Raw genomic sequence first — 27,407 nt, 5'->3', positions numbered from 1 at the left:
AGCTTGCAAGGAGAGGAGAAAATTATATAACAAATTAAATAGCTTTTTACTTATTTATCAACATAAGTTTATTACAAGCAAACCACATTAATAAAACAAAATGAATTTCCACATGTCTTTTTATCACACCCAATTTGTGAAATTGACTCACCGTGCATGGTCGATGAGTGAAAAAAATAAAACGTCACCCACCCAATCCACTATTCAAATGACTTTTCACACTCAATTAGTGAAATTGACTCTTTTCACCCGCGGCCTCTCATCAACTCTCTCTCTCCCCCATTAGTCATTTTAGTCATTGAGTCGTTTCAGCGTTTCATTCTGTTCTAGGGTTTCTTCCACCCTCTCTCCGCCTTCTCCAAATCCCCAAACTCCATGGCCGAGATCATGAACTTGCCGGTAGAGTCCTTGGACCGCCGTCGCGACCGCAAAGAGAAGTCCTCCGAAGACCCCCAATCTTCGCCCCAGCAAGAAGCACCGCCACCGCCACCGCCCCCTCCGCCCACGCGAAGGCGCGACAGGGACGAAGGTCGAGACGATAGGGACCTCGACCGCCCTCCGAGTCGCCGGCCCGACTACTACGATCGAAATCGTTCTCCTCCGCCTCCGCCTATTCGAGATAGGGAGAGAGATAGAGAGAGGGGCTATAAGCGTCGGAGCAGCCTCAGTCCTCCTCCTCCGTACAGGGACCGAAGGCACTCGCCGACTCGGAGGTCTCCACCGCCGCCGTTCAAGAGGTCCAGGAGGGAAGATGGAGGGTACGAGGGCAGGAGAGGGAGTCCCAGAGGAGGGTTTGGTCCTGGGGATAGGAGGTGAGTGTGTCTTGATGGTTTTTCCTGAGTTTTACTGGTGATCTTGGATGAGTGCTTTTATTTGCTGTTAGTTTACTGAGAGATTGTGAGGGAATGACTTGAGTAGGTGCAAATTGACGCATTGCCTGGAGATTTGAGAACATAAGCTGTGAATTGTCCCCCAACTACTTCCATCTATAAGACCCATATATCCACTGCGAGAGTTTTGCTGCATTTTGATAATTGAATCCTATAACAATGTTACAGGACCATACCTCTTAAAGTGAAGTCATGGCACTGAATACATTGCCTCTATTTAATCTTTGGTGAAGAATAGAATACAAAAGGCATCTATTATTTGATTCATAGAATTTCTTCTTGAGGGGTTTTGTTTTAAAATTCAGATCCGAATATTTTGTTTTATGGATACTGGTCATCATTTGGACGATAGAATGATAAGGTCGTTGTGTTTGCTGTGATATTGTTCTTTTTGTTTATGTGAGAATTGTGTATTGCTACGTGTGGCTTGATTTTATCGTGTTTTAATCATCTTTGTGGCATTATCATGAGCTATCCCATTGTAACCACTACTTTTTGTCTGATGAATTATGATTTATGTATTGGTACAAACTATAAGAGACTTTTAATGGTGAGAGATGTTTTGTATGAAATACCTTGCAATTCTGATTGATTCGTTGAAAAATTGTAAAAGCTTGAAAATTAGAGAGGTTTCCATCACTTGTCCTTAAAAGTTAAATGGTCTATACAATTAGAAGGAATCATGAAATCAAAGTAGCATATACACCTGAATAAGAGTGATTTTGTAAAATTGGTACCTCTAATTTGTTCTTAGAGAAGTAGGGGGTAAGTTGGTATTCTGTTTGTCATAACCAAAAGTTTTCCTGTATTCTTACTACACTTGCAATTTATTAAACATGCTTATGCAAGTAAATATTTCCTTGTAACTAATAAATATAAAAAAGGCCTTAATGTTAGATGAGGAAGGGGACCTGAAGGTGTCTCTTGCTGTAGATGCACCTTTTGTTTTAAAAAAATACCACCATTGCTGTAGTTCCATTTATGGTACCTTTTAATGCTTGTATTTTCTCTCAGTTGCGTATATGTAGGAAATTTTTGCATATTTCTAAGTATCAGTTTATGGTTGGTTTTCCTAATATATATGGTTTGAAATATTTCGCTTTATATGGTCTCCCTGTGTTGAACTTCCTTGAACGTTGTTCCTTTAATCTTTTTATGCATAGGTTTGGATATGATTATACTGGATATGACCGTGAGATGGGGGGTAGACCTGGTTATGCTGACGAAAGACCTCATGGTCGGTATGCTGGACGGTCATCTGGTGGCTATGGTCCTCCTGGTACGTTCCTAAATGTTTTTGCAGTTTTCTGTGGGTTTTTTGTAGTTTTAATATGATGAAATTCTTATTCGTTAATGTACTTAAGAGAGAGCCAATTAAATAGTTGTAAGATTACGCATGATAAGATACTTTAACAAGTCTTTAATCTTTAAAGTCACGTAGTTTTCTTATGTGGTGAATTCTGGATGGGAGGTTCAGTGTTGAAACTGAGTTTCTTCAAAAATTGAACCATCTAAGATGACATTGTGTTACGGAAGGCTACACATGTTTTAGCTAGCTAATTGGATGGCACAAGAGACACGATAAATATGGAAGCTTTGGCATGGTTTGTCTAGTTGTTAATCACTGCAGCATTAGATTACTAAGTGGTTTAAGTGTTTTCCTTTTCCTTTCCTATATGTTGTAATGGAGATATGGGTCCTTGATTATTGTAGAAGGATGGATATGGTTTACATGTGTGTTGCTCATATTTCTATCTTATACGTAAACTTTTCATTTCAGTCGAGGTATTTTGAAGAGTAATAGTCTGGTAGACTATTCTTTCTAATTCAAAACGTTCTGTCTGTGTTATGTATGTTGCGGGCCAGAAACATGATTAATGTTTGACTTACGTTTTTGCTTGGCTTCAAATCATGACCAGCTTCTAGGTTACTGGCTCCTTTAGATAGTTGACTTCTATGCCTAATTTAACTGGTTCACCTACTTTCAAGCTCTCTTGACTTGTGCTGCAAGTTCATTTTTGGTGAGTTCCGTTGGCAGTTTATGCTGAAAATCATCGTGACATATCGGGAGATACATAACAGGACTAATAATGTGTATACATTTCTTTTTGACTTTTAATAGTATTTGTTTCTCACTGTTCAGAAATCTAGGGTAGATCCATCTGTTTTAGATAAATTGGTAAATTCTTCATTGTTGGTGGGTTTGGTACATTGCTTGGTGATTTTTGGCAATAGATAGATTGATTTTATCAGTCATATACAAATCGATACACATATACACATGTTTATATAATATATATTTGCATATGAGTTATCTACTGCATGTCCTGCTGGATCACCCCTGATAAAGAGAGTTTTTTTGGGGGCGGGTGGGGTTGCTCCAGCATGCAGTCACTTATGTGGGACGACATACAGGAAATCATTTGATAAGCTTCTTCCTGTTTCTCAATGAGGGTTGCTGATCAAGACAGTTCCTGATAGAAAAGTTTTGTGTGTTTGTGCTTGTGTGTGTATGTGTATATGTTTATAGTTATAGTATGTTTATATTCATTTTTTTGGATATAAAAAGTTATATACTTGACCAATTAATTTTGACATGGTGCCAAGTTTGATGCCATAAATTGCCCCATGTTTTAAGGTAAGCCCAGTTTAATGTAAACATATATGTTCCCATGATTATTGTCTTTCTAGGTAACAATATTTCCACAAATAGCTCAACTTTAGTATTTTATGAACCTCTTGTTGATCGTGTAATTCCGTGAGGTGCTAATGCATTTTCTGTAACCATTTGAGATTATCAGTAAGAGCAAATATGAAGACTCGAAAAGGGCATTTTTCTTTTGCTGTTTGATGCTTACTGGTTGGTCAACCTTTTTGTGATGGTAGTATTATTGCTTTCTTTTGGGAACTTGACCTCGGACTACTCCTTAATATTTTCGAAAGTGTTTTAAGGATTGCGTTAAGGCTCTAACAGTTTTATTCATGTCCACCTTCTGGGTACATCCCCTTTTCACCTTTATTGCGGACATATGAAATTTATTTTATGATTAGGAGATGGTGGTGAAGAAAGTACTGGCAAAATTGGCACATTCTCAAGAAGTGGTTGTAAAATGATATATGGGATGTTGTTTTGAGATCTACCTATTAGTTCTGTTGAATGCTTTCTAGGGGTCGCGAGTGATTAGTGTTGGTGGAGGTGGCTGGTAGTATCAATATTTTCCTTAAATTGATTGGTGTTGTTGTTGAATGCTTGCCGAGGTGCTGAGAGACTGGTGTTAGTAGTGCTATTAAGTCAAGGATAGCTTTGGTGTTCATGAGACTTTCGTGATCCTTACAACCCAGATGCTTGTATGTTAAACATGATTTTAGGGATTTTATTTGCATTTATCATTCACATCTACGGTATGTAGGTACAGATTCAAATTTTACTGTAAACTTAATTCATATTTTTGGTTTATGGTTGGATATCTGTTTGATGGTGATGTAATGTATTTTTTGCCTTAACGCTTACAAATTTCAGTTTTAACTTTTAACTTTTAAATGATCAAATATTTTGTATATTTTTAATTATATCTTTTCCCTTCTTCTCAGACTGGGATTCAGGACGCGGTGGTTTTGGTGATGCTTCCAGCACTGGGACTACCCAAAGGTTAGGATTTGATCTTGTACATTAGTTCTATTTCTTTTCAATAAATTCCGTTTAATTTATTTATCATTTCTTGTTTTGTTTGGTACGTTTATGATATTATTCTTTGCAGATTCGGAATGAAAAGTCAAAATCCTTTCTATTGTTTACTTATTACTATTGTATAATACATAGCTAAACAATGTGTTTGGCATAGTTTATCTGTTTAATATAGTGGGTCCTGCTTATGCAGGCCATGACCAAGATCATGTTTATTCTAGATGAGTATGAAATTTTGAAATATCAGTAATTTGGAGGAAGCCATAAATTGGTTCTTGGTGCATAAGCTAATCCACTCTGTCATCTGTCTTTGGCTGAAAGGAATTTAGTTTTTCAGTTTTTTAGTTTTTTTAGTTTTTTGGGTATTTCAATGGGCTTAGAAACACAAATTTTCTTACAATGAAAAGAACACACTACAGGCAGCATGAACAAGAAATCCATCATTCAACTGAAACGTAAGCCAGAAGACAAAAGACCTTAAAGCACCTGGTAGAAAACTTCTCCCCAATCAAGTAGAATAACACTAAAAGGAATGCTCGTGAAATATTTTTTCTGAGATGACCAAATAATGTCATAATTTTCGAGCATGAGTTGATCTAAGGCTGTGAAAAATGATATCATAATTTTCTTATCAATAGTGAAACCTAGGTGCTATCTTTCTTTTCTATGGTTTTATAGTGAAATAAAATGAATATCAGCGGGTGTTGTTTTAGTTTTATTTTGTTTAATTTACTTTTTAAATCTGTTTTGCTCCCCCTTGTCTTTCAAATTGCAAATCCACATTTTGAAAAGCTTGATTGTTTATTGCCTCACTTTATTCAATGGAAGCTTGGGGCTATTTTATTTCACTTAGAAATGTGACATACTGAATAATATTTTTCAGAGAAGGGTTAATGTCATACAAACAGTTCATTCAGGAGCTTGAAGATGACATTCTGCCAGCTGAAGCTGAGCGCAGGTACAGAAAGGAGTAATGATATTGCTCTGGAGTTCTATTACATGGTCAACTTATGATTTGTTGAATAATAAGGGAGTGATTTCAACTTATTGATAATGCAGATATCAAGAATACAGGACGGAGTATATTACTACTCAGAAGCGAGCTTATTTTAATGCGCATAAAGATGAGGACTGGTAATTGTGTTTTACATTGTTTCTTTCCTTTGGTTTACATGTGTCATTCTAACATAACTAGCTTTTGTCTGTAGGCTCAAAGACAAATATCATCCCACAAATCTACTCACTGTCATTGAAAGGTGTGCTCTGTTTACATTTTCTATTATTCAATCAAATGAAGTTTTTCCTTATTATGTATTTGAGCAGAATTTTTGTTGGTCAGAAATTGGTTTTTTTTCTGTTGCAATTGTTCATTCAGTTTTGGGTGATTCAGTTTTACATATCTGGTTCTTTCCTTTTCTTTAATTTTAACTTCTTGGATTCAACTGTTATTTCTAGGAGGAATGAACATGCACGAAAAGTAGCAAAAGATTTCCTGCTTGAACTGCAAAGTGGGACCTTGGACTTGTAAGAATTGTCTACACTCTCTGTGCGTATTTGATTCTGCGTCTTGTGTGTATTACAAATTGTTTTTATTTTTTATGCAGAGGCCCAGGTGTCAATTCTGTAGCTCCAAATAAATCAGGACATACAAGTGAACCAAATTCTGATGATGAAGCTGACGTGGGTGGCAAGCGGAGAAGGCATGGCAGGGAACCAAATAAAGAAAATGAACTTCTTTCAGCTGCTCCTAAGGCTCACCCAGTCAGTTCTGAGCCCAGACGTATACAAGTTGACATTGAACAAGCCCAGGCCCTGGTTCGCAAACTTGACTCTGAAAAAGGAATTGTGGAAAACATTTTAGCTGGACCTGATAATGACAAAAATAGAGAAAAATTGCATGGTGGCTCCACTGGCCCTGTTATTATTGTACGGGGTTTGACATCTGTCAAGGGCCTGGAGGGCATTGAGCTACTAGACACCCTTATTACTTATCTTTGGCGCATCCATGGTTTAGATTATTATGGAATGAGTGAGTCAAATGAAGCTAAGGGTCTCCGGCATGTAAGAGCAGAGGGGAAGAGTTCTGACATAATGAGTAATGGAGCTGAGTGGGAAAAGAAAATGGACTTGCGTTGGCAAGAAAGGTTGCAGAGTCAAGATCCCTTGGAAATAATGACTGCCAAGGAAAAGATAGATGCCACTGCTTCTGAGTCCTTAGATCCTTATGTTCGGAAGATCAGGGATGAAAAGTATGGCTGGAAGTATGGTTGTGGAGCCAAGGGTTGCACAAAGCTCTTTCATGCTGCTGAATTTGTGCACAAACATCTTAAACTGAAACACCCTGAACTTGTGATTGAGGTGACTTCCAAACTGCGGGAGGAGCTGTATTTCCAGAATTATATGAAGTATGTTATTTATTTTAAAAAATAAATTAAGCTAGTTGATAGCATGTTTATATTTCTAATTCAAATTGTTATAATGTTTTCTCTATATGATTTTTTACAATATACTTTCATTCGCAGTGATGCAGATGCACCTGGTGGAACTCCTATTATGCAGCAACCTGTACTGGTATAAATTTTTGAAAATTAACGAATTATTGTTTCTGGTATGGCTATGTATGTAATACTTTCCCTATCTATGCAACATTCATACTTGGGATCAAATTGGTAACATGATATCAGTTTTTTACCTCCCTCCTCTTTCTCTATATAATCCAAGGTTTTAATCTGGTTAATACTTGGGATATCAGAAACATACCAGCTGGCTATAGGTTTTTAATTGACTTCTGTTTTCAGTTTCAGTGGATTTTCCACACTGTATTTGTGTTTCCATACAAGAGGCAGATTCAATTTAGTATTCTACTGAGGATCCAATATCATAATGAGTTGAACCATATGATCTATAATTACTCCAAGATAGAAATAATATTTTTAGGAAGACGAAAGCAGACTTTATTGTAGCTTTTACATATGAGTCCCGTTGTGAGTATAGTATTTTCTTTTATTAGAATTCACATGCCATTTTGGTAGGACAGTGGGATTATATGCGCATAGGTGGACCAGATCTGATTTTACTCTGTTAAAAAGTGTTTAGTTTGTATCAGTATCTGCTTTGTGTTGTTTGTATTTCATATGCCATTTGTGAAGGATCCCAGGAAGTGCATGGTTGGACCATATCTAACTTTCTCTAACATTTTCACATGTATGTTCTTTGAAAAAAATAAAATAGATGTAAACAGATGTCTTAAGTTGCAGTAGTCTATTACAAGGACCAAGAACTTAACTTTTCCTAAATATTTTATATATTTTTTAAATGTTATTCAACTTCCATTCATCCATGAATGTCAGTTGATAATTTAATCTTATTGTTAGCATTGTACTTCATTGTTCTCACATTGAATCTGTCATTTGTAGAGGGAAAAACCACAGAGACGTAGGCCAGGTGTAGAGAATAGATTGAAAGACGAACGTGGTAATCGTAGAGAACGAGAAAATCGAGTCAATGGTGGTGAGAGATATGATAGGTCTGATAACATGCAATCAAGTGAATTTCAGTCCAACAATGATGGTCCAGAAGGAGGAAATCTTGACGAACCAATGTTTGATAATTTTGGTGGACAAGGAGTACGTGTCGGTCCTCCTTTTCCGTCAGATATACCCCCACCACCTGTATTGATGCCTGTGCCTGGTGCTGGGTATGTGCACAATTCTTGAACATTTTTTAGTTATGTTTGAAGTGCGATTGGTGTGTCACTCTCTTTTTTCGAGATCATATTATGTATTGGTTTTGTATTGTTTTCATTGCAGTCCACTAGGACCTTTTGTTCCTGCTCCACCTGAAGTTGCAATGCAAATGTTGCGAGAACAAGGTGGTCCTCCACCTTTTGAAGGCAGTGGTAGAAATGTGTGGTCTGGACCCCAAATGAGTGGGCCAGCCCCAATTCTTGCTTTGTCGCCAGCTTTTCGACAGGATCCTCGTCGTTTAAGAAGGTAACTTATGTGTGAAACATCATTGAAGTGGAGGGTGTTCCTAACTGGATCTGGAGTTATGTTTGAGCCAAACTGAATATATATTTGTTTTCTGGTTGAAATTATTAGCGAAGCTTAGTATATTCCTCAACAGTGGTTTGGCTTTGCTGGTTTCCACTTTCCCTTATGTTTTTGGCAGGGAAAAATCTCGTACTATCTCTACCCCAAATGACCATAAATAATTGAATACAACTGGCATGGATTATGAATGCTAAAACGTGTATTATCCCTGATTTTGGTGAGGGGTAGACGTGCTTGGCTAGTTGTGGTTTTCTTTTTATTCTTTTATTTTTCTGGTTGGTTTGTCTTTTTTCCATTATTTCGTGTGAAATTATTTTGTGGTGTATGTTTTTAAGGCTTTGTTTGCCCTATAAGTGTTGGTAAGATTATACCTTTTCTGGCATTATGCATCGTTGCGTATGCCCTATGTGGGTCCCATCTTATGAGGATTTTGTCAGTATTATCTGGTAGTCTCTCGTTTAGGTTTAATTTTCACCCCTTTAGGGGTTGTTGAACTTGTTTGCCAGTTCTTCCATTGTCAAACATGAAGATAGTATATAATATTCGACTATTGAATTTTGAGTGCGAATTTTTTTGAATTTTGTTGTTGATTTTAAAGGCTGTAGACGGGAATTGCTGATTGGCTTTCAATTTCTGCAGTTATCAAGATCTAGATGCCCCAGAAGATGAAGTCACGGTGATAGACTACAGGAGCTTGTAGATATTTTTGTTGGCAGGATGATAAAAGACTCGACTGTCATATTGTTTCCAGGTAAAGGCAACTCCTGTAAAGTCCAACAAGGTTAACCACTGCGACCAAATAAAACAAAAAGAAATGAGGTCAACCACTTGAAATTATTGCATCATAACTGAAGATTCAAGTTGTAGTGAAATCTTGTAGGATACCCTGCTACTCACTTGGAAACCACCGCACTTTTTTGTCGATGATGATACTTCCGGCTGAGATAATATGATAGGGATGTAACTCATGTTTTTCTTTTTAGCTCCACTTGATTTGCTGACAGGTAAAAACGATTATTGTTGAATTCCTGGTGGGAATATTGATGTGTCTTCGAAATCATGTCTCTGTAAATTGAAGTTGTACACTAGATTCCAGATGGTTTTCAATTTGTTTTAATTTTTTTGGGTCATGACTTTCAATTTGTTTTCTGTCCATCGTTTTATCAAGGTAACTTTTGGATTCAGTTGATCAATGATTGATAATCAACTACAGATGAGGTGATTCATTGTGATTTGCGGAAGTTTATGTTTCTTAAGTATAAACCTTTTTTCTTGAAGACAAAATTTTAAACTCTCACGAATAATTTTCCAGCTGAATGACGGTTGTGTACTGATGGTTGGGCGGGCAGTTGGGTCTTAGAGTAGGGTCTACTGCCAATTCCCCAAAGTAAAACACAAGAACCCTTAGACCATCCAAGTGCTGTTTGTAAAAAATGGCATCTCTCCCCCAACCCCCCAAAAACACCAGCCCAGCACCTTGTTGAGATTAAAACACTGGTTGTCGTGACTGAACACCAGAAATGCAACAGCCTTGCCAAATAACTATGCCTAATGAGGTGAGAAATAGGGTTTGGGATCTGGAAGGTTATGGAGGTAGATGTGGCTCATATGTCAACATTCAAAGGAGAAATTCTGGTTGCTTTCGTGTTTGTCATAACTATGCTTTCTGTTTCAAAATCCTTAACCAGATAAACTTTGCTACTACGGGTTCATGAAATCATTGTCACATGATGAAATTTCTCCTCCAAACCCGAAAAACCATCTCTTAGCGGCCATAAGCACATTCATCCTTTACTTAAGCTGCTCATCAGATGAAGCTATACGGCAGGCCTTTTGGAATTGTTCTCTTATGTCACAAACATCTTGTCGAGCTTCTTTCAATAAAATTCACAATCATAGCATAAAGCACCTCCAAAATACACTAGGAGCAGCAAGAATGGCAAAAATACTCCCTTTCTCCGGACCAAGTTCCAGTAAGTAGAAAGCAGAATAAGAGTAGTTTGTGTCAACTACAGCCCCAACTTGCAGTTTATTTTCCTTATCAATTCTGAATAAGGAACATTGCTCTTCTCATACGTTTGTTTAAAAAAATTCATTTTCGACAGACTTGGGTCTGCCCTGCAAGAGTCAGACTAACCAGTGGAATTTCCGGGAGTGGGTTCCGTTCATTATTATAAACTTGTGAAGACATACATGTTTTATTTATTTATTATAAACTTATGAAGACAGTTTTTACATTCTGTGAGATGCATAACAATACTACACAAGAAAGTTGGCATGATATTTTATTCCTCCATATTACTGGCAACAAGAACAGCCGTGCTCTCTGCCAGTAGCAGAGGCCAACCTATAACTTTGTTCCCAAACATCCATGGACGCGGATTGTGCATGAGGGATATGTCGGGGATGTTTTTCTCTCTTGCCTCCCTTTATCTGCTTTAATCCATGCTTGAGGGCAGGCAACAACGCCTCCATGCACTCCGCAACCGCATTTGGATTTCCAGGCATGTTAATGATCTGAATATATGTATATAGTAAGAACAGAGAATTACATAATTAGGGGATGGAACCAAATGATCCATAAGATCCAAATTTCTAAGATATTGAAAATTGACAAATCATTCAACACAAAATAAAAGACTACCATGAGAGGCATGTTCGAAAGATACTTAAGCATCAATGTAACATCAACAATGTTGAAAGGAAACTAGTGCATTTGAATTTGCATGACTTACTATTATTTGATTACTCCGCTAAAGCTTTAGTTTTTCTGCCTTTTATAAAGGACATAAATAATTTATTTCTGTTCTTTTCATTAAAGATCCAATGTCCGCCTTTATAGAGACGACATGATTCAAGTAAATTTAGAAACCACTGTTATGCTTAAAGTTCAGTCATTATGAAGCATTTATCGCAACTGTAAACATTACAACCCTTAAATTACTTCCCATGTTAATTTGAATATTCATCAAACTATAATTAACCATAATCATGATTTCCTACCTACCAATATGAAAGATAAGAATGCAAAATGAGGCCTTACCAATGTTGACCCTCTTATTCCTGCTGCAGATCGCGAGAGCATAGCAGTCGGTGTCACCTGTTTGAAACAAGGAAAAAGTAGAGTTCAAGCTAAACACAACTGTGATGCCAAGTCACCAACATAGGCGATTATATAACCACAAAGCTCACTCAGACGGTTGCAAGTGTGCATCAATAAGATATTAGAATAACAGAAACTAAAGATATTAGGCACCAAACTCCCCCTTAAAAGTCTGCACTTATAAACTACCAAACAGCACATCCATGCTAAAGAGACGTAATAATTTGACTAACTTAAAATAATATTTTCATTCATTATCTAATATTTCAGAGCAGATCCACCTTATTAGTTTTTATCTCCAACTAATTAAGATTGTCAACGAGCAATACAGTCAAAAGACATAGAAGTATACATTGCCATACATATACTCTAAGTATGAAGCTTACTTTTAAACTCTCTTGCATCATGACATGAACAAGACCAGGTGTTTCTCTCTCAATCAACTGTTTGGTCGCTTCCGGGGTTACATCTCGTGGGGTGAAGCCAGTGCCACCTAAATTTGAGAAAATATAACTATTTACAGAATTCAAGAAAAATGTATTAAAGAGGTTCTACTTTACCAAAAGAAACAGGCCAGCTAAAAAGCAAGAAAATCACCAAGGGTGAGGATGAGATCCATTTTATCAATATCACTCCATCTACGGAGAGCATCCTGGATTTGGCTTACATCATCCGGGACCACAGCTGTGGAAACAACCCTAGCTCCTCCCATCCTTTCTGAACAGGAATTTACAACAGAAACTCCCCTTGGACCGCTGCAAATTCAAGAACATTAAAGAAATATTGGATGCAGGATGTAAAACAATGAAGAAGAAACATATAATCTGTTCAAATAAATTATACACAGAATTCAACCAGACTAAAGGTTTGAAACTTCTTCCCAAACAGAGGATGCCTACATATCATTTTTCACATGTCGAAATGCTTGCTGAGAGAGACTTAATTCTATGTTATGTGGTGTCGAGCATGAGTGTTTCAGATACAAGACCAAATGCTGGATTGGATTGGTCTGATCTCCAAAAGGTTTTCCATGTTTTTGGAGTGTTTACTTACTAACCACAGCCGAGTTTTGTATACATAGGAAGAAAATGTTAAAGTGAAGGTTCCATTAAATTGTTGCAAAGCATATAGTGCATCACATGTTGTACTTTGACAAGGAGCAACATCAGCTTTGCCTTGTTTCTTTGGCATCTATTAAGTGACCTTCTTGAAACAAACATTCAAAAAGGAGTATCTAGACGCAGTTGAGTTTGATTACTGTCTTCCTAACACATGGAAAAATGTAATGATACTGTTTTGTACATTGAGCAACCAAAGATAACCCTACACTCTCCTGGGAAAGAAAAAAGAAAAGAAGCTTATGACTGACAGTAAACTGAAAAAAAGTGATTGGCAATGATTTTCAGTCCAGAAGTGATTATGGAAAAAAAAAAAAAAAACTGAATGTCAATATTTTTTTCTGAAATAAAATTTCCCACCAATTTTAAAAACGATTCCACTGTGAGAAGCTCCTACATATTTTTTGCATAGCATTCACCTTTACATATCAAACTTTGATAATGAGGAACATCAACTGTGCTGTCATTCTAGCATCCAAAAATTGACCTTAAGCAAATAACACAAAAAGGCGAATTCAGATGCAATTAGATAACTGTCAACCTTCCCAGACTTGTCATTAATAAACAATGTTGACAGAAGACTTATTTCACAACTTATTGGGAAAAGGAGTAACAAAGTAATTTCTTTTAGGATAAAGGATCAATCGTTAAAAAAAATGTTAAATAAAGACTAAAATATTTCTCAGGAGCATTTTACTTCAAAATTTAAAAAGAAAAGAAAACCAGACATTTAGTTAAACATACTATCTTAAACTCAGGTAACCAAACTACTATGAGCAGCACCCTTATCCAATAAGTATTAAGTATGTGCACAAAATAAAGAGACGGGGAAACAAAATATTCTGAGGGCTTTGTACGTTTTCACCATATGTCAAGTATTACAGGCTATTATCAGAAATTGCCATATATGGGCATGCGTGTGTGTATATATATGTACATAAATATATGTTCTATCTCAACATAAGTAGGTATGTAGATGTAGGTATCATACCTTCTATCAGGCCCAGCCCCTGATGCAACAGTATCACTCACTGTAAGAATAGCTACTCTAAACTCGGCATTCTGGGACTCAGCTACAGTTGTTTCTTGCATTTTAAATCTTTGTAAAGGAGATGCTGAACCTGGTGATGAGGAACTTTTGAAAATAACAGTACTAATATCAGAAATGATGATAGCTGGCACGGAAGTCCCAGCAGCTATTACACTGCCTGTTGCTGGTAACTCCAACAAAGCATTAGCAGACTTCATACTTAAGATCCGACTGCTTCTCTGGTGGCCAGTACTCTCAGCAACAAAGCTGAAATGACAAGGGATAATTCTTGTTTTTCTAAATGTTCTTAGTGCAACTGAGAGGGTTAAAACAGAAGGCACTTCAAGGATCCAATTAAGTCCCAACTCTGAAAGAAACTAAAATGAACAACTAATACAGCAAATTCCTTAAAGAACGTACCCAGGATTTCCAAATCCATCATTTAATTCCCATCTAATGATAGCACGATGGAATTCTGGACGAGCGGGATCTGTCTTTATAGGCTGGAGAAGACGCGCGTGTACTCTATATGTAGAAACATAACAAAAAAAATAAGGATGGCTGTTGTATATATGAGTAGCTTAACAGAACCACTCCAGTAATTAGGGGGACAATAGAGAGAGATTGAGAAAGAAAGAGAGGGATAACAAATAATAAGAAATTCTTCAGAAGTTTCAGCAACCTCAAAAGATGAGGATTTGCCCATCCAGCAAGGCGGCGGATGGTGGGTACCACAAACAAATGGAAGCAGACTAGAGAGCTAACTGGATTTCCAGGCAAACCGAATGCAAAAACTTTTTTCATTGTCATACTCTCTGAAGGTTCAGAATTGATCTCCGCAAAATTCAAAGGTTTCCCTGGTTTCATCCAAACCTGAAGAGCCAGTTAAATACCAAACTAACATGATATCATATGATATATAACTATATCGAACCACTTTTCAGTTCAACACAGCATCACAATTGACATTTGGTTCCAACAACCATCCTACGAGGGTATAAAATTAAAAAGTTTTAAAGGAAAATCTACAAGCAATGACTGCAGAGTCAGTCTACCTTACTGAAATGCACTGTCCCTCTCTTTTGAAATAGTAGTTTGACATAGTCCTTGTCTCCCATGGAAACACCTCCAGATGTAAGAAGAATATCAATTCCAGAGGATATGACAGTATTCATGATATTCTCCAGTACTTCTTCATCATCTCTAGCAATTCCCAAGTCAAGAACTTTGCAATGATGCTGTACTGAAGCTGCCAGTATCATAGCACGGTTGGAGTCCCTAATCTGCACAAGAACTTGATCAGCCGACTTGCTAAACTGTGTAGATACTACATGATAGGTTGCAACATCCTTGATATCAACCCATGCTTATACAATCTAATAAATCCTAAATGCAAAATAATTACTAACATACTAAAATAACTACCCTTATCTCGTACTGTGATGATGACCACAGAACAATTTTTTTTTCTTTCTGCCAATATAATCTCTGAACATTAGTAAGTAAGATCTTGATGAAGCAGGACACGCTCTTATTTTTAAAGGTCAACACTTCCTCATTGCGTCCTTGATCATACTGAAGCCTAAAAGAATCAGCCTAACCCCAAACCAAAGAAGGAAATAAGTATGACTTCATGAACCATTAACCTAATAAGAAACCTAACATTTTGAAGTTTTAAGCTGTGTTTAATATACAATTTTCCGGCTAATAATGGCTTAAAGCTTACATTTAAAAGCCTTGCTCTGGTACCTGTCATTTGTAGACTTTTAAAAACTAAATTGGTCCCTCACTATTTACTGTGAATTTTGTTTTGTTTTGTGTACTACAAAGTCAGAGAAATTAATCATGGGAAGAGAGAGAGAGAGAGAGAGAGAGAGAGAGAGAGAGAATTTCCAATAGCTTACGGTACCTGGCCATGACTTAAACAGCCTGTTGTTGGCTCTACAAGTTCATCTCCCGTGGAAAGCACACCAATTGTTGGGGTGGGATATACCTACATGACATATTAGCTCTCAGTGTCAATCTGTCTTATTTCTTGATAGGAAATACAAGTTTTATTAATAAGACAAATACATGACACATTAGCCCTCAATGACAATCTTTAACACAAAAGTAAATATTTTTAATACCTTCACCACTGTCGCTCCCACAGTAGCAAGCAAACCAATTTCTGAAGCACCAATTCTTTGCCCAGATATCAATACTATATCATCTTTCTCAATATCACATCCCTGGAAAACAAATTTTCAAATAGCTTTTAAAATTTCAGTAGATCAAACAAGCATTGCAAGTTTGCAAAATGTATATATATTTTTCTTATTAGATCATGATAGTGAACCAAAGACAGAAATACAAACGAATATATCGATCAAGGAACCATGCTAGAGAGTTCCAAAAAAACTTGAAATACACCAAACCTTTGTTTTCCACATTTAGCCCTCTGTCAAACCCATAACACGTTAATGTCCATCTTTCTCCCATTATTCAATTGGTGCTATTCAATCAAGTTTATCTACTATAGGAACTAATAACGCTAAGCCTCCCGTGGCCATTTTATCTACCAGTGTCTACCATCAGAAGGAGGTTGTCCTCAGGCAAGTTTGAGGACTGTCTTGATAATTGCTGTATTGCTATTTTGTGGCACCTTTCTGGTTTTGCTCCTTGGAGCAGTGTTTGATTTGCTTTCCTTGGTGGTGGCTTTGGTGCCAGCCTGGAATTTGATTCTTCAAACATAATAGTATAAGCAGGACAAACACTCAAATGTAGTGCAGAAAAGAAAGAGATTCAAGTTTGAGTGTTTGTGTCCTTATTACTCGGAGTCGCCAGTGGTGTTTTCATATTTGGGAATGTTTGGTTGCAGGACTAGTTCTAGTATCTTGGCTTATTCTAATCTTGATTGAGGTTAGTATGGGTATACTCAGTTGTTAGAAGTCCTTGTCTGAATACGATTTCTCTAGTTGCCCTCATTGTACTATGAGCTGCCTCTATCTAAGGAATTCTTTGTCTGAGAAACATAGAAAACTTAAATTAATGAAATTTCAGATTTTTGCTTCAGGTTAATGGTGAGATGCCATTTAAGTTCCAGGTGAGACTCCTAGGAGGCCTTAGATAAATTCTAAGGTTTTGTTCTTCTTTCTCTACTTCCTATTTTTACCCGGCAAGCGATCCAACCTATTTCAACCCAATTACCACAAATCAAATGAAGTGTTGCCCCTTTGAAATCTCTGGATATGGATGTCCAAAGAGAAGCTAAAATGGCAATTTTACTTCAGATCCAACCAGCTCTTCACTTCTTCCTACTGAAGTCCACACATTTCAAGCAATACCTAGACCTGATTCTGTGCCGAATACACCCTAAAAATCCTATTCTGCAAACCCCAAAACCACCCAAGATGAAAACTAAACGCACCTAAAAAAATAATAATAAAGGAATCAAAATACTGTTCTCAGTACACTGTTCATGGTTGAAAAGACCGGAACAGCAACCATGTGCCTTTCAAGTCTTAAGTCACAAACTATCTAAGAAGCCTCATTTTACCATCAATTCATCCCAAAGCTCAATATATCCTTTAGCATTATATCCTAAAGGTAACCAAATTTATAGTAGGTAAACTAAATACAAGAGTTGTCCCTGCATCACAAAAGCACAGAATTCGGATCCACGAGTGAAAACATCATAAAGTCCTCGTTCCTTATAAAAATTAGAAAAAAAAAACCCTTAACAAATATGTACCTTTGCAACTTTGTTCACAAAGTGCAAGAAACTAGGTCAGCTAATGTGTCTTAACAGTGAAAACATCTATCTATGCATTTCACCATGATATATTTCAGAAAAAGAAAAGTGACTGGATCCATTACAAATGAGATAAGTAAAAGTAAATTATATTAGTGACTCTGTTTATATATAATAATAAAAACTTTGAATAGTGAACATTGTTTGTGTATAAGCATATCTACTCCACTGCAAGGAATTTTGACATTTTAACTCATAACTTTAAGCAAGGAATGATATAATACCACTGGACGAATATCTACTCCTTTGCTTGTTTGTGCCAATATTCTTACTTTCCTTGGTTCAAGTGAAAGCCCTTCAATTTGTTCAGTGTCCTCCACTTGTACAACTGCATCAGCACCATCGGGTATTGGTCCTAAAAGAAAGCACAACAGGAGAACAGGTTAAAGGCAAAAATACCAATACGTCGGGAGCGAGAACGCCTTCAGAAAGAACAACTAATGATGTCTATGGTAGAAAATTTTGAGAGTATGACCAATGTTTGAAAAATCACTTTATGATCACAGAAAAACTGAGCAGTCAGTGAATTCATCGATCCAGGTTTTCTAGAAAGATTATTTACACATGTATATATAAGATGTATAATGCTTTGAAAACTAGTTTTTAGGAATTGTACAAGTAATCTGAATAAACCATGAACCAAACAAAAACATAAATAAATCAACAATAAGGTACAAAATCAAATAATTTATCTAGAATGCACTATCCTCACAGAGTGGCTCATTCGAAATTGTCTAGTGAGCCCGGACTTGACATACTATTTATTTTCTGTTGGAGTACATTACAACACTATAGTAGCTTTTGTTTGTAATTAATTAAATATCAGCTAGATCATTTGACCAAATAATTCAACTCATTAACCATAAAATCTTTAATTTTCTTTCCTCAATATGATATTTGACCTTCCCAAGTATTGCATACTACACAACTAATCACCAAAGAAAACGGGTCAGAAATACAAACATTTCCGAGGCATCCATACAACTGACAAATTAAATCTGTATTTTTATCATATTCAGGGGAAAAAAAAGGCAAACCTCCCGTGGTAACATATGCTACAGTTCCAGGAGTGACAGTGATGCCAAGTCCATCGTCCCCAGCTCTTGCTTCAGCAATCACAGGATACTCACCAGGCCCATCTGAAGCTACCACTGCATATCCATCCTGAGCAAGTCCCCCAATTCATACACAACCCAAAAAGGAAAAAAAACAACTATGTCAACTCAAGCATTCCAATTCTCAAATATATTAATTGAATCCATAAAACTATGAAAACCCATGTTAATTGGTCAGTTTAGAGACTCAAACAGAACACTTAATAGTAAATAATAAGATTTTAAATATACATATAAAAAAACACAAATGGTATTTACATATATTATTCAATATTATTCAAAGAAGTGAACAATTTCAAATGAAACAGTAATGAGTTTCTTTCTGGTAACCTTGATGGAGGCAGGGTAAGGAGGCAAAGGGTCTCTGGCGCGAATGTCCTCGGCCAGCACCTTCCCAAGCGCATCGTGGAGGGGCACGGTGACAGGTGGCAGCCGCTGGACCACTCTCAGCACTGTTTCTAGAGCTTCTTCTACTGAGACCACGTCGGGTTTGGTGCTACTGTCGGTAACTCCGGTTTCTCCTTTCGTCTCCCCCATTTGGGAGTGTCGAGCAACGCAGGGGTCGCTCCCGTTTTGAATAATAAGGTGTGACTGTTGAGCAACGCAGGGGGCGGCTACGAGGTGAGGGTTTATTTTTGGGCACCAAGTTTGACTATTTTATCACCACACCCACATCTCCAAACAAAACATCCCCATCCACTTTTGGTAAATGATCTTTTCTGTTGTAAAGATAGTGGGGGCAGGCCTGAGTGGGTGGAGCCCACGTGTTAGATTCCTTGTCAGCCACATTTTTGGAGGAATTTTCTACACACCCACGTCCACGTGAAACTTGGTTGCTTCCATTCAAGTAGCCTGTGGCTTGGTTTGGGATTGCTGCGCATCAAAAATAAGCAGCTTTGAAAAGAAGTTTTGGAGGTTTTAGCTTTTGGTGAAACCTGCAAGTTGCTTATTTTAAAATCTGCTATCATCCATAGCAAGGGCGGAACTACATGTAGACTAGAGTGGGCTTCAGCCTGGTGCAAGATTTAATAAAATACTAATTTGGTGCAAATTTTATAAGATATTTCCTACTCCCCACGAATATTAGTCCACCATTTGTTAAGCTAGTTGGCCCACAAAGTCACATACTTGCAATATATTTGAGGTTTGGAGGCCACGTGAGTGGGAACCATTGTTTCTTCTCTTTTCTTCTTCTTCCGATTTACAGGTTAGCATTTAGATCTACAAGTGCAACAAAGCTTTTGTGTTTATGCATCTGTGTACATGTTTTGGATATGCTACTGCTATGAATTGTACTTTTGTTCGTGTTTCTGCTTCCCACAATTTCAGTTTCTGATTCCCACTTGGTTTTTATTGTATCAATTAGCATACCCAAAAAAAAAAAAAAATTGGTTCTCATTGTTTATATAGATCTTCTATACAAAAAATTAAAATTAAAATTTTAGCACACCTCTAGAAAAATTCCTGGTTCTGCCATTGATCCATAGCCAAAAACAAGAAGCAGCTCACACTCTGCTTCTAAAATCTGTTGCCCGAAGAAGCATGCAGAGAGTTTAATGAAACTTTCAAATTGCCCATATTGCCCTTATTTGTTTCAAACAATTACATGCTCTATCCTCGTCATCCCGAGTTCGAGCCTCCCAAGTGTGGTTCTTCTTGGATTTTCTGAAGTGCTCGCCTCATCCGCTCTCTGCAATTTGCTCCCCTTCCTCAATCTGTCAAAGCTACCATCTCAACCCAAAACCCCACCAACCCACCTCCCTATTTTACAGACCCAGAATATCTTCTTCCCCTCCAACCAAAAAAACCCCAACCTTAGCTCCACACTTCATCATCTCCACAGCCACAAAAAATTCAACACCCAGATTACCCACCAGTTTTCTCCTCCAGCAAAAGAAAACCAAACCCCCAACTTCCTTGCCTTCCCCACCAAAACACAACCCGATAATACAATCCCACTATTCATATCCATAGAGCAAAGAGAGAGAGAGGCGGGGATGTAGCATCGACGTCCCAAGCATCATAGCCGAACCCAAATACCAACTCAAGGCTGCCAACATCTCAATCCCCCAGATCTTGATGAAATTTAAGAGATGGATGGATGGAGAGAAAGAGAGAAAGGTGTGAGATGGAAAAGCTTACACTTTTGATATAAATAAAATAAAAAAATAAAAAAGGACTTGCAGAGAAGGGAGATCAAGACAAGGGAGAAGAATGGTCTGTGTCAAAAAAGAGAGAGAAAAGGAGAAGAATTGTCGAGAGAAAAAATAAAGAAAAAAGATGTATTGAAATTTTTATCCTTTGATAAAAAAATATAAAAAAATAATATTTTTTTTGTCATACTCTTTTGGTCATTATACACAATCACAGCACTTCTACAAAAGGTTTACCAAACACCATGACAGTGCTTTTTATATTCACAGCACTTTTACAAATATAGATACCAAACACGTAGTTGCTTCACTTCGCAGCTGTTTATTCTCACAACACAGTAGAATTAGTTTTTTTTAAAAGCACAGCAACACCAAACTAAGCCTATAAATTGGCCATCCTCATGGAACTCGGGCCAGCCTTAGTTGCTGGAACCCGTTTTTCAACCAAAACCCCCCCGCCCGAGTCCAAAACTAGTTGCTAGAAATGCTCTAATGACAGGTGAAAAGGCAACAAGATTGAAGGCATGCATATATGCACTATGATCACTTCAATATCATTGTTCGCCATGATTCATTTTGTGATTGCCAATGATCGCTTTTACAAGAGAGACATGTGATTGCTGACTATACCTACCTCTCCCACTATACCTTTGTGATGTGATTGTAACCTACCACTTATGTAGTAAACTACGTATTTCTAAAGATGAATGAATAACACACAAGACTAGATAAGTGGAAATTCATAGTTGAGCTCTTGAGAATTGTTCTTCCATAATTGTTTTCTCTTGTTCCAAAATCCTCTTAATTTTATAACAAAGTTCTTTTATAGTTGGAGATGGTCTTATAGCCAATGTTTTTTTAATATTTTTTTATAACTCAAATAGCACGTGAACATGCTTCATAAAAAAACAAGTGTGCACTGATTCACCGGGTGGACCGTAGACATTGCCGGTTCAAGATATTGTTATCCAAATCCTTGTCAAAGCATTAAATGGTCGCCACATGTTCTAATACATGTGAACTTCGAAGTAAACACAAAGAGAAACAGATATCCAATATCCTGCGAATCCAAACCATGTGTGTAAAATAAAACAAAGCTTGTTCATTGCAGCAGATCTGCCACACAAAGCGAAGTGGGTTTTTTATTGCACAGAATGGAAATAACTGCTCAGCATCACTTGTCTATTTCCCATACAAAGCTTCCAAGGCCTTCTTCTTCTTCAAGTTTCAGAGCTTCTGCTGCCTCTCTTCTTGCTTCTACTACTTCACTACCTTTTCAGTGCTCCAACAACATTCTCCAAGGCCAAGGTGTACTTAGGATCAAAGGGAAGCAGCTAAGAAGTACATTTGGCCCCATCTATGCCTCCTCCTCTAAGGCTCAAAGTCCTCCTCCACCTCAAAAATGGCTTCTGGAACCTGTTGGTATGCCCAATTCTATTCCCATCATGTTACATGCTATATGAATATTTTTTTTGGAATTTAGGCTATACGATCATCATCAGGGTATTCTTTTTTCAAAATAATCTAACTGTAGCTAGTGAGTTGTGAGTTTTCCAGAAATCTCTGGTTCAGGAATAGCATCGAGAAATCTTTCTTCTTATCTTTAACTTAGCTGACCTTTGCTTGCAGTTCATAATAAACTGAAGGTTGCTTCAGCAATTTAAGTAAACCACCGAAATGAATTATAGAAGTAGTGAATTACTTCTGATGACATGCTTGAAGATTTAAATTTTCCCAGTCAGAAACTACTTGGTTTACTGTTCGTTTTCTTTTCGAGAGAAAGAAAAAGTAGTTGGCTTACTCAAAATTTCATGGTTTTAGCAGCACAATTTCCTGGATGGAATACACTATCTTTAATGACAAGATCATGTCACTTAGTACTTAATATATGTTCTTTCCTTAGTCATTGAACATAGATTTTTTTTTTTCCTTTTTACTCCATAAATTTGAATCTAAGACCTACTCCCACCCCAACCCCTCACACAAGGACTAGTCCAAGTGCATTTTTATATATGGTTGACTTTTGGAGTGTGTACTTAGAAAATCCGGGGAGCAATTATTTTTGGTTAGATTGGAGGAAAGAAACCCCACTCGGGTTTGATCCTGGGTGCCATGGAGGGGAGGGGAAATCCACCATCACTGTGGGGAGCAATTATTTTTAACGTATGATATAACGAACTATTTGCCTTTCTTCTTTCCATTGTTAATTGAAATTGCTTCAATGTTTGAAGTTGAACCTAATACTTCTTTTTCTGAAGGAATTAGCTTACTGTTGGGTTTCATATGCATCATTGGTAATGGCTTTAGTGCATTAATTTGTAAGACCAAAAAGTAAAACCCCTTGGGAGATATGGGAAGATCAGTGTTGTGTGTATGAAGGAGCTTTTGACGATGAAGTCAGTAGCTGAAAGAGTGTAACACTTGAGAGAACTAAGGGAACTAAGTTTGAGTTAAGAATGGTTTTCTAACCCTTATAGAAAGTTGACACCAAGTTTTTCTATATACGCAGTGGAAGCACCTAGAGGAGAATTTGGGGTCTTTCTGGTCAGTAATGGAAGCCTACCGTCGTAAAATAAGAGCACCTGGCTAGTACGTGCCAAGAGCCCTAGTAAGGGAAGAGTTCAGGTGGAAGTTTCACTGATCTGGAGGATGATTCTTAGCCTGATAAAGTTTTATAATCCTTGATATGAAGGGAGGTTTGGAAGGTGATTTGAATTCAAACCTTCTTCAAGGGAGGTTTGGCACTGATCGTGTGCTCTCAATGTTCTATACTATAGAAGGGCTAGACTGCTCTGAGTGACATAGTTTTGCTAGACTTGGAGGGAATTTCGACACTCATCATGCATGCTAGATGTTTTATGCGCTGGGCCTTATTAGTATTAGTCCGCTTTGAGTGACATATATGCGCTGCAACACATTCTGTTCTGCAAAGCTCGCCTTGCTAAGCCATGATAGCATGCCGTGGTAACCTGAATGTTGGCCTTAACTCAGCTTTACTGAGTGCCCTAGGTTCCTACCCGTGTATTAGCCTATTATAGAGTGAGAGTGTGACTGAAATATTGTCCAGTGGCACGCTCTGAGCTTAGAGCAGAAAAGACACCACTGCATCATAAACCCCTATTTCTCTCTATCATTCATTAACTGCATGTCTGGTAGAGTGTGTCCTACACGGTTTATTTCTTAGGTAGGAGTGGTAAGAGCTTTGTTCACCTTACAGGTTACATGTAGCAGTAGCACACAAAAGGAGGTTCCTTTAGAATTTTCAGTCTTCTTAGTTTCAAGGTTACTGGTCTCAATTTGGTTATAATTCATTTTATCTTTATCCCACTTCAATTTTCTCGTATTGCTGCATTTCATCTGGCATGTGCATTCTTTCTTCTTAGCTTTTCGTTTTTGGTTAAGGAGTGACTCATTTTACATATATAATTTCTACCTAACAGGTGATGGAGATACAAGGCATATAGGTTTCAAGGTTCCAATGCCAAGTGCGTTTGAAATTTCTTCTGTAAGTTTTTTTTTCTCCTTTCCTTTTTTCATTTTTTGGTTTAGCATCAGAGGTCTGTTTATAATGATTGCAAAAAAGTTGACTGACTTTTTTTGAATCTAGGATGAGGTGACTGTTGGCCGTCTTCCAGAGGAAGCTGATATGGTGATTCCAGTTGCAACAGGTATTAGAGAATCATAGTCCTATTTTCCTATCCAGAAACATACTCTGAAAGGTTGAATATCACATGCAAAAAGATGGTTACCTTGTCAGAGGGTATAAAATTAGTTTTGATTTCTCATCCCTATTAGATCCAAGATGTATTGACACTTCATATCAATGTGGAAACGTCTCTGCGATGCACTGCAAAATAGTAGCTCAAACGCGTACATTATGTTCTTTCCATATCTCATTGCCAATCAGTCTAATTCTGGCTCAGTCATTGTTGTCATGTGTTCAACATAGGAAATGTGTAGCTTACATGAACCATACACTATTTCTCTATTCTGGAAACATCAATTGTACTTTTAACAACTAACATACAATACATGAGTAATTAAATTGTCACTTATTTACCGAAAACATTGTGGTAACAAGGATTAGGAAAATATATGAATTTAAATTGTGGATACAATACTTTGGTTACAAATAAATTAACTTACATACTCTTTGCAAAAATTTTGTTAATAACAGCATGGCGGAAGGCCTGTCCGGTCTCTTCTGCCAACAACTTACACTTTTGGGAGAGATACTTTAATTTGATATTAGAGGCAGCAAGTTTAGGCCATCTTAACAGGAATCCTGGTCATCCTAAAGCCAAATTGCAGCTTTTGTGCTAACTCATATTACTGCATATTATACATGCAATTTTATTCATGCAGATAATAAGTTATCATCAGGAAATCATTGAGTTAATATTCCAAACAGATCTTCAATAGTAATCATGGAGTCAAGAATCAATTCTTTTGAAGTTTAAAATCAAATAATTCCTTAGTTCGTGTTTGCGTTTGTCTCTGAATTTGTAGTATCTGGTGTTCATGCTCGCATTCAAAAGAAAGAAGGGAAGCTCTTGGTAACAGATTTGGACAGCACAAATGGGACCTTCATTGATGACAAACGGTTGAGTGCAGGAGTTGTTGCCACTGTGCCACCTGGATCTTGTCTTACATTCGGTACGTTTTAGCCTTTTTGTTTTGTTATTTTTTTATGTTTTCTCCTTTCTACTTTCATAAGCTCCAAGTTTGCTTTCTATGACTAAATATTATCAATTGAGGCTCAGAGAAGATTTCTGGGTACATCTCTTCTAAGTGTATGTAGAAATCAGTAGATGAATCAGGGACTATAGTGTTCTTTTGAAGTTCAATAAATTCTTAGCTTGAGCCTGACGAGATTTCCGCACAAGTCATGGAACAATGGGTTTGGCTTTTTCTATCAATGACAGAAGTTATCAACAAACCTTAAAACTCTCGTATCACAGAGTAACAGATTATACTCAGAAGTACTTTTGAAAATTATTTTCCCTTTTTTCTGATGTTCATGGTTTGATATAAATTTGAGAAAATAAGGAACGTAGTAATTGGTGAAGTATAACGGGGATAAACAAAGAGCGGTTGGGATCAATGAAGAGACATAATGTTTGATGTTTTTCCTTTCATTTTGGGACTGTGGGATGTTCTTTTGTAGATCTCCACGATATCCTGCTCTTTCAACCTTTACTTGAAGCAAATTGAAAACTAAAAAGGGAGTTTTATTAATTCTGTTCTTGTACAAGAGAAGTTATGGTTTCTGTGATCCAACTTTCTTTCCAAACCTCATTATGTTGTAGAGAAATTTGAGAGAAATCTAGAGTTATTTTCTCTCGTTTTCTTTTCTTTTTTTATTTAGATTAAGTACTGAACAATGGAACACTAAAAGAATTGTATTAGTGTTCTTTAACCAAAATCAAGACGATACCATAACAAACTGAAAGAATGGTGTTATTTAAATGGTAGCCTCCTAATTCTCTATGGATTTTATAATGAATGTCTTGAATGGAGTGTTTTGGCAAACTACACTGTTCAGGATTTGGGAGTTGGAAAGTCCATCTTGAACTGCCTAATTGAAATCACATAATTTGTTGCAGGTGATGAACACTTGGCTGTGTTTCGTGTCTCAAAATTGGAGAATGTGGAAGCTGCAAGCAACCCAGATCCTTCTGAAGATAAAGTAGAGGCTGATATCCCAAATGAAAATGTGAAGACAAGTTGAAATACAGCATATCTTTGTAACTTGTAAGTGAACAAATTAACGCAAATTTCTGAATGGGAAATTAAGATAGTTCCACACCTGGGTTTGAAAATAGAGCTCCAAATAATCTTAAGAAAGGCTTACTACATTTTGATCCACAATGTAGAGTATATATATTTTCTTGCCTTTCTATTGAATTTTATTCTCTTTTCTAAGCAGTTTAAGCTTCAAGAGTAGCCTAAGTTACAGATGATGCATCGCTACGAGTATGCATATCAAACGAGATTTAATTATGTTGGGGTTGAAAGGTTTTAAAACCTTGCAAAACACTCATTGTTGCTCTCCCTCAGTTCTACTATGAATTATCTTCTGTTATCATGATCAAATTATGGATGATGAAATTGATCTTGCTATCAAGAGTGTTGGAATATTGTGCTGCAAGTTTCCGGAGTAGAGTTAGAATTTCCACTATCCAAAACCCATCAATTATATATTTTACTAGAGAAAGGTTGGCCAAGGCCATATTCAAGATGTGGGAAATGGAAGATGCAGCAAAGGCTGGAAACGCAAATTGCACGAATGAAGTTGTTAATAACTCTAAATGGGTACTGAAAATTTTGTCTATCACAACGGTGATCTTAAAGAAAAACATACATTGTCTATTGGGAGAAGAATTGTGTGGTTCATTGCTTAGTAGCCGCTTGGAGCTATAATATGCACTTGGGATTGTGCTTATTTGATAATGCTGTCCAAAATTT

General features: G+C 37.1%; 3 protein-coding genes across 3 annotated transcripts; 2 read left to right on the top strand and 1 right to left on the bottom strand.

Annotated features, from left to right (window-relative positions):
• Positions 1–275: 275 nt before the first annotated feature.
• SE (C2H2 zinc-finger protein SERRATE (SE)) lies at positions 276–9,859 on the top strand. The gene is made up of 12 exons (XM_021978835.2): positions 276–812; positions 2,054–2,169; positions 4,482–4,539; positions 5,459–5,533; positions 5,635–5,709; positions 5,784–5,831; positions 6,031–6,099; positions 6,180–6,980; positions 7,098–7,146; positions 7,992–8,272; positions 8,385–8,567; positions 9,267–9,859. The coding sequence occupies exons 1-12, from the start codon at positions 376–378 to the stop codon at positions 9,325–9,327; spliced, it is 2,253 nt and encodes a 750-aa protein (XP_021834527.1). The 5' UTR covers positions 276–375; the 3' UTR covers positions 9,328–9,859.
• Positions 9,860–10,760: 901 nt separating this feature from the next.
• Positions 10,761–19,472, bottom strand: B73 (molybdopterin biosynthesis CNX1 protein / molybdenum cofactor biosynthesis enzyme CNX1 (CNX1)). The gene is made up of 13 exons (XM_021978836.2): positions 19,117–19,472; positions 18,709–18,835; positions 17,896–18,026; positions 16,008–16,109; positions 15,788–15,871; positions 14,934–15,161; positions 14,561–14,751; positions 14,299–14,403; positions 13,840–14,145; positions 12,328–12,485; positions 12,117–12,223; positions 11,671–11,727; positions 10,761–11,144 (listed from the first exon to the last, which is right to left on the bottom strand). Exons 1-13 carry the CDS (start codon positions 19,321–19,323, stop codon positions 10,926–10,928), a joined length of 2,022 nt encoding a protein of 673 aa, XP_021834528.1. The 5' UTR covers positions 19,324–19,472; the 3' UTR covers positions 10,761–10,925.
• Positions 19,473–21,950: 2,478 nt separating this feature from the next.
• Positions 21,951–26,867, top strand: LOC110774293 (SMAD/FHA domain-containing protein). The gene is made up of 5 exons (XM_021978833.2): positions 21,951–22,361; positions 24,380–24,444; positions 24,547–24,607; positions 25,449–25,595; positions 26,546–26,867. Exons 1-5 carry the CDS (start codon positions 22,094–22,096, stop codon positions 26,668–26,670), a joined length of 666 nt encoding a protein of 221 aa, XP_021834525.1. The 5' UTR covers positions 21,951–22,093; the 3' UTR covers positions 26,671–26,867.
• The last annotated feature ends 540 nt before the right edge of the window (positions 26,868–27,407 follow it).

Source organism: Prunus avium, chromosome 6, assembly GCF_965620075.1.
Source record: "Prunus avium chromosome 6, drPruAviu1.hap1.1, whole genome shotgun sequence".
Lineage (NCBI taxonomy): Eukaryota > Viridiplantae > Streptophyta > Magnoliopsida > Rosales > Rosaceae > Prunus > Prunus avium.
The sequence above is the reverse complement of the archived record's forward strand: the minus strand, read 5'-3'. Positions and strand labels throughout refer to the sequence as shown.

Excerpts from the sequence above, each read along its gene's own strand:
- SE (XM_021978835.2), top strand. The coding sequence starts at position 376 with ATGGCCGAGATCATGAACTTGCCGGTAGAGTCCTTGGACCGCCGTCGC. Across the intron at positions 5,832-6,030 it reads CTACTCACTGTCATTGAAAG|GAGGAATGAACATGCACGAA; the intron begins GTGTGCTCTGTT and ends TGTTATTTCTAG. Across the intron at positions 7,147-7,991 it reads TTATGCAGCAACCTGTACTG|AGGGAAAAACCACAGAGACG; the intron begins GTATAAATTTTT and ends TGTCATTTGTAG.
- B73 (XM_021978836.2), bottom strand. The coding sequence starts at position 19,323 with ATGGGGGAGACGAAAGGAGAAACCGGAGTTACCGACAGTAGCACCAAA. Across the intron at positions 18,027-18,708 it reads AGCATATGTTACCACGGGAG|GACCAATACCCGATGGTGCT; the intron begins GTTTGCCTTTTT and ends GCTTTCTTTTAG. Across the intron at positions 16,110-17,895 it reads GAGTAGATATTCGTCCAGTG|GGATGTGATATTGAGAAAGA; the intron begins GTATTATATCAT and ends TTTGTTTTCCAG.
- LOC110774293 (XM_021978833.2), top strand. The coding sequence starts at position 22,094 with ATGGAAATAACTGCTCAGCATCACTTGTCTATTTCCCATACAAAGCTT. Across the intron at positions 24,608-25,448 it reads GGTGATTCCAGTTGCAACAG|TATCTGGTGTTCATGCTCGC; the intron begins GTATTAGAGAAT and ends CTGAATTTGTAG. Across the intron at positions 25,596-26,545 it reads TGGATCTTGTCTTACATTCG|GTGATGAACACTTGGCTGTG; the intron begins GTACGTTTTAGC and ends AATTTGTTGCAG.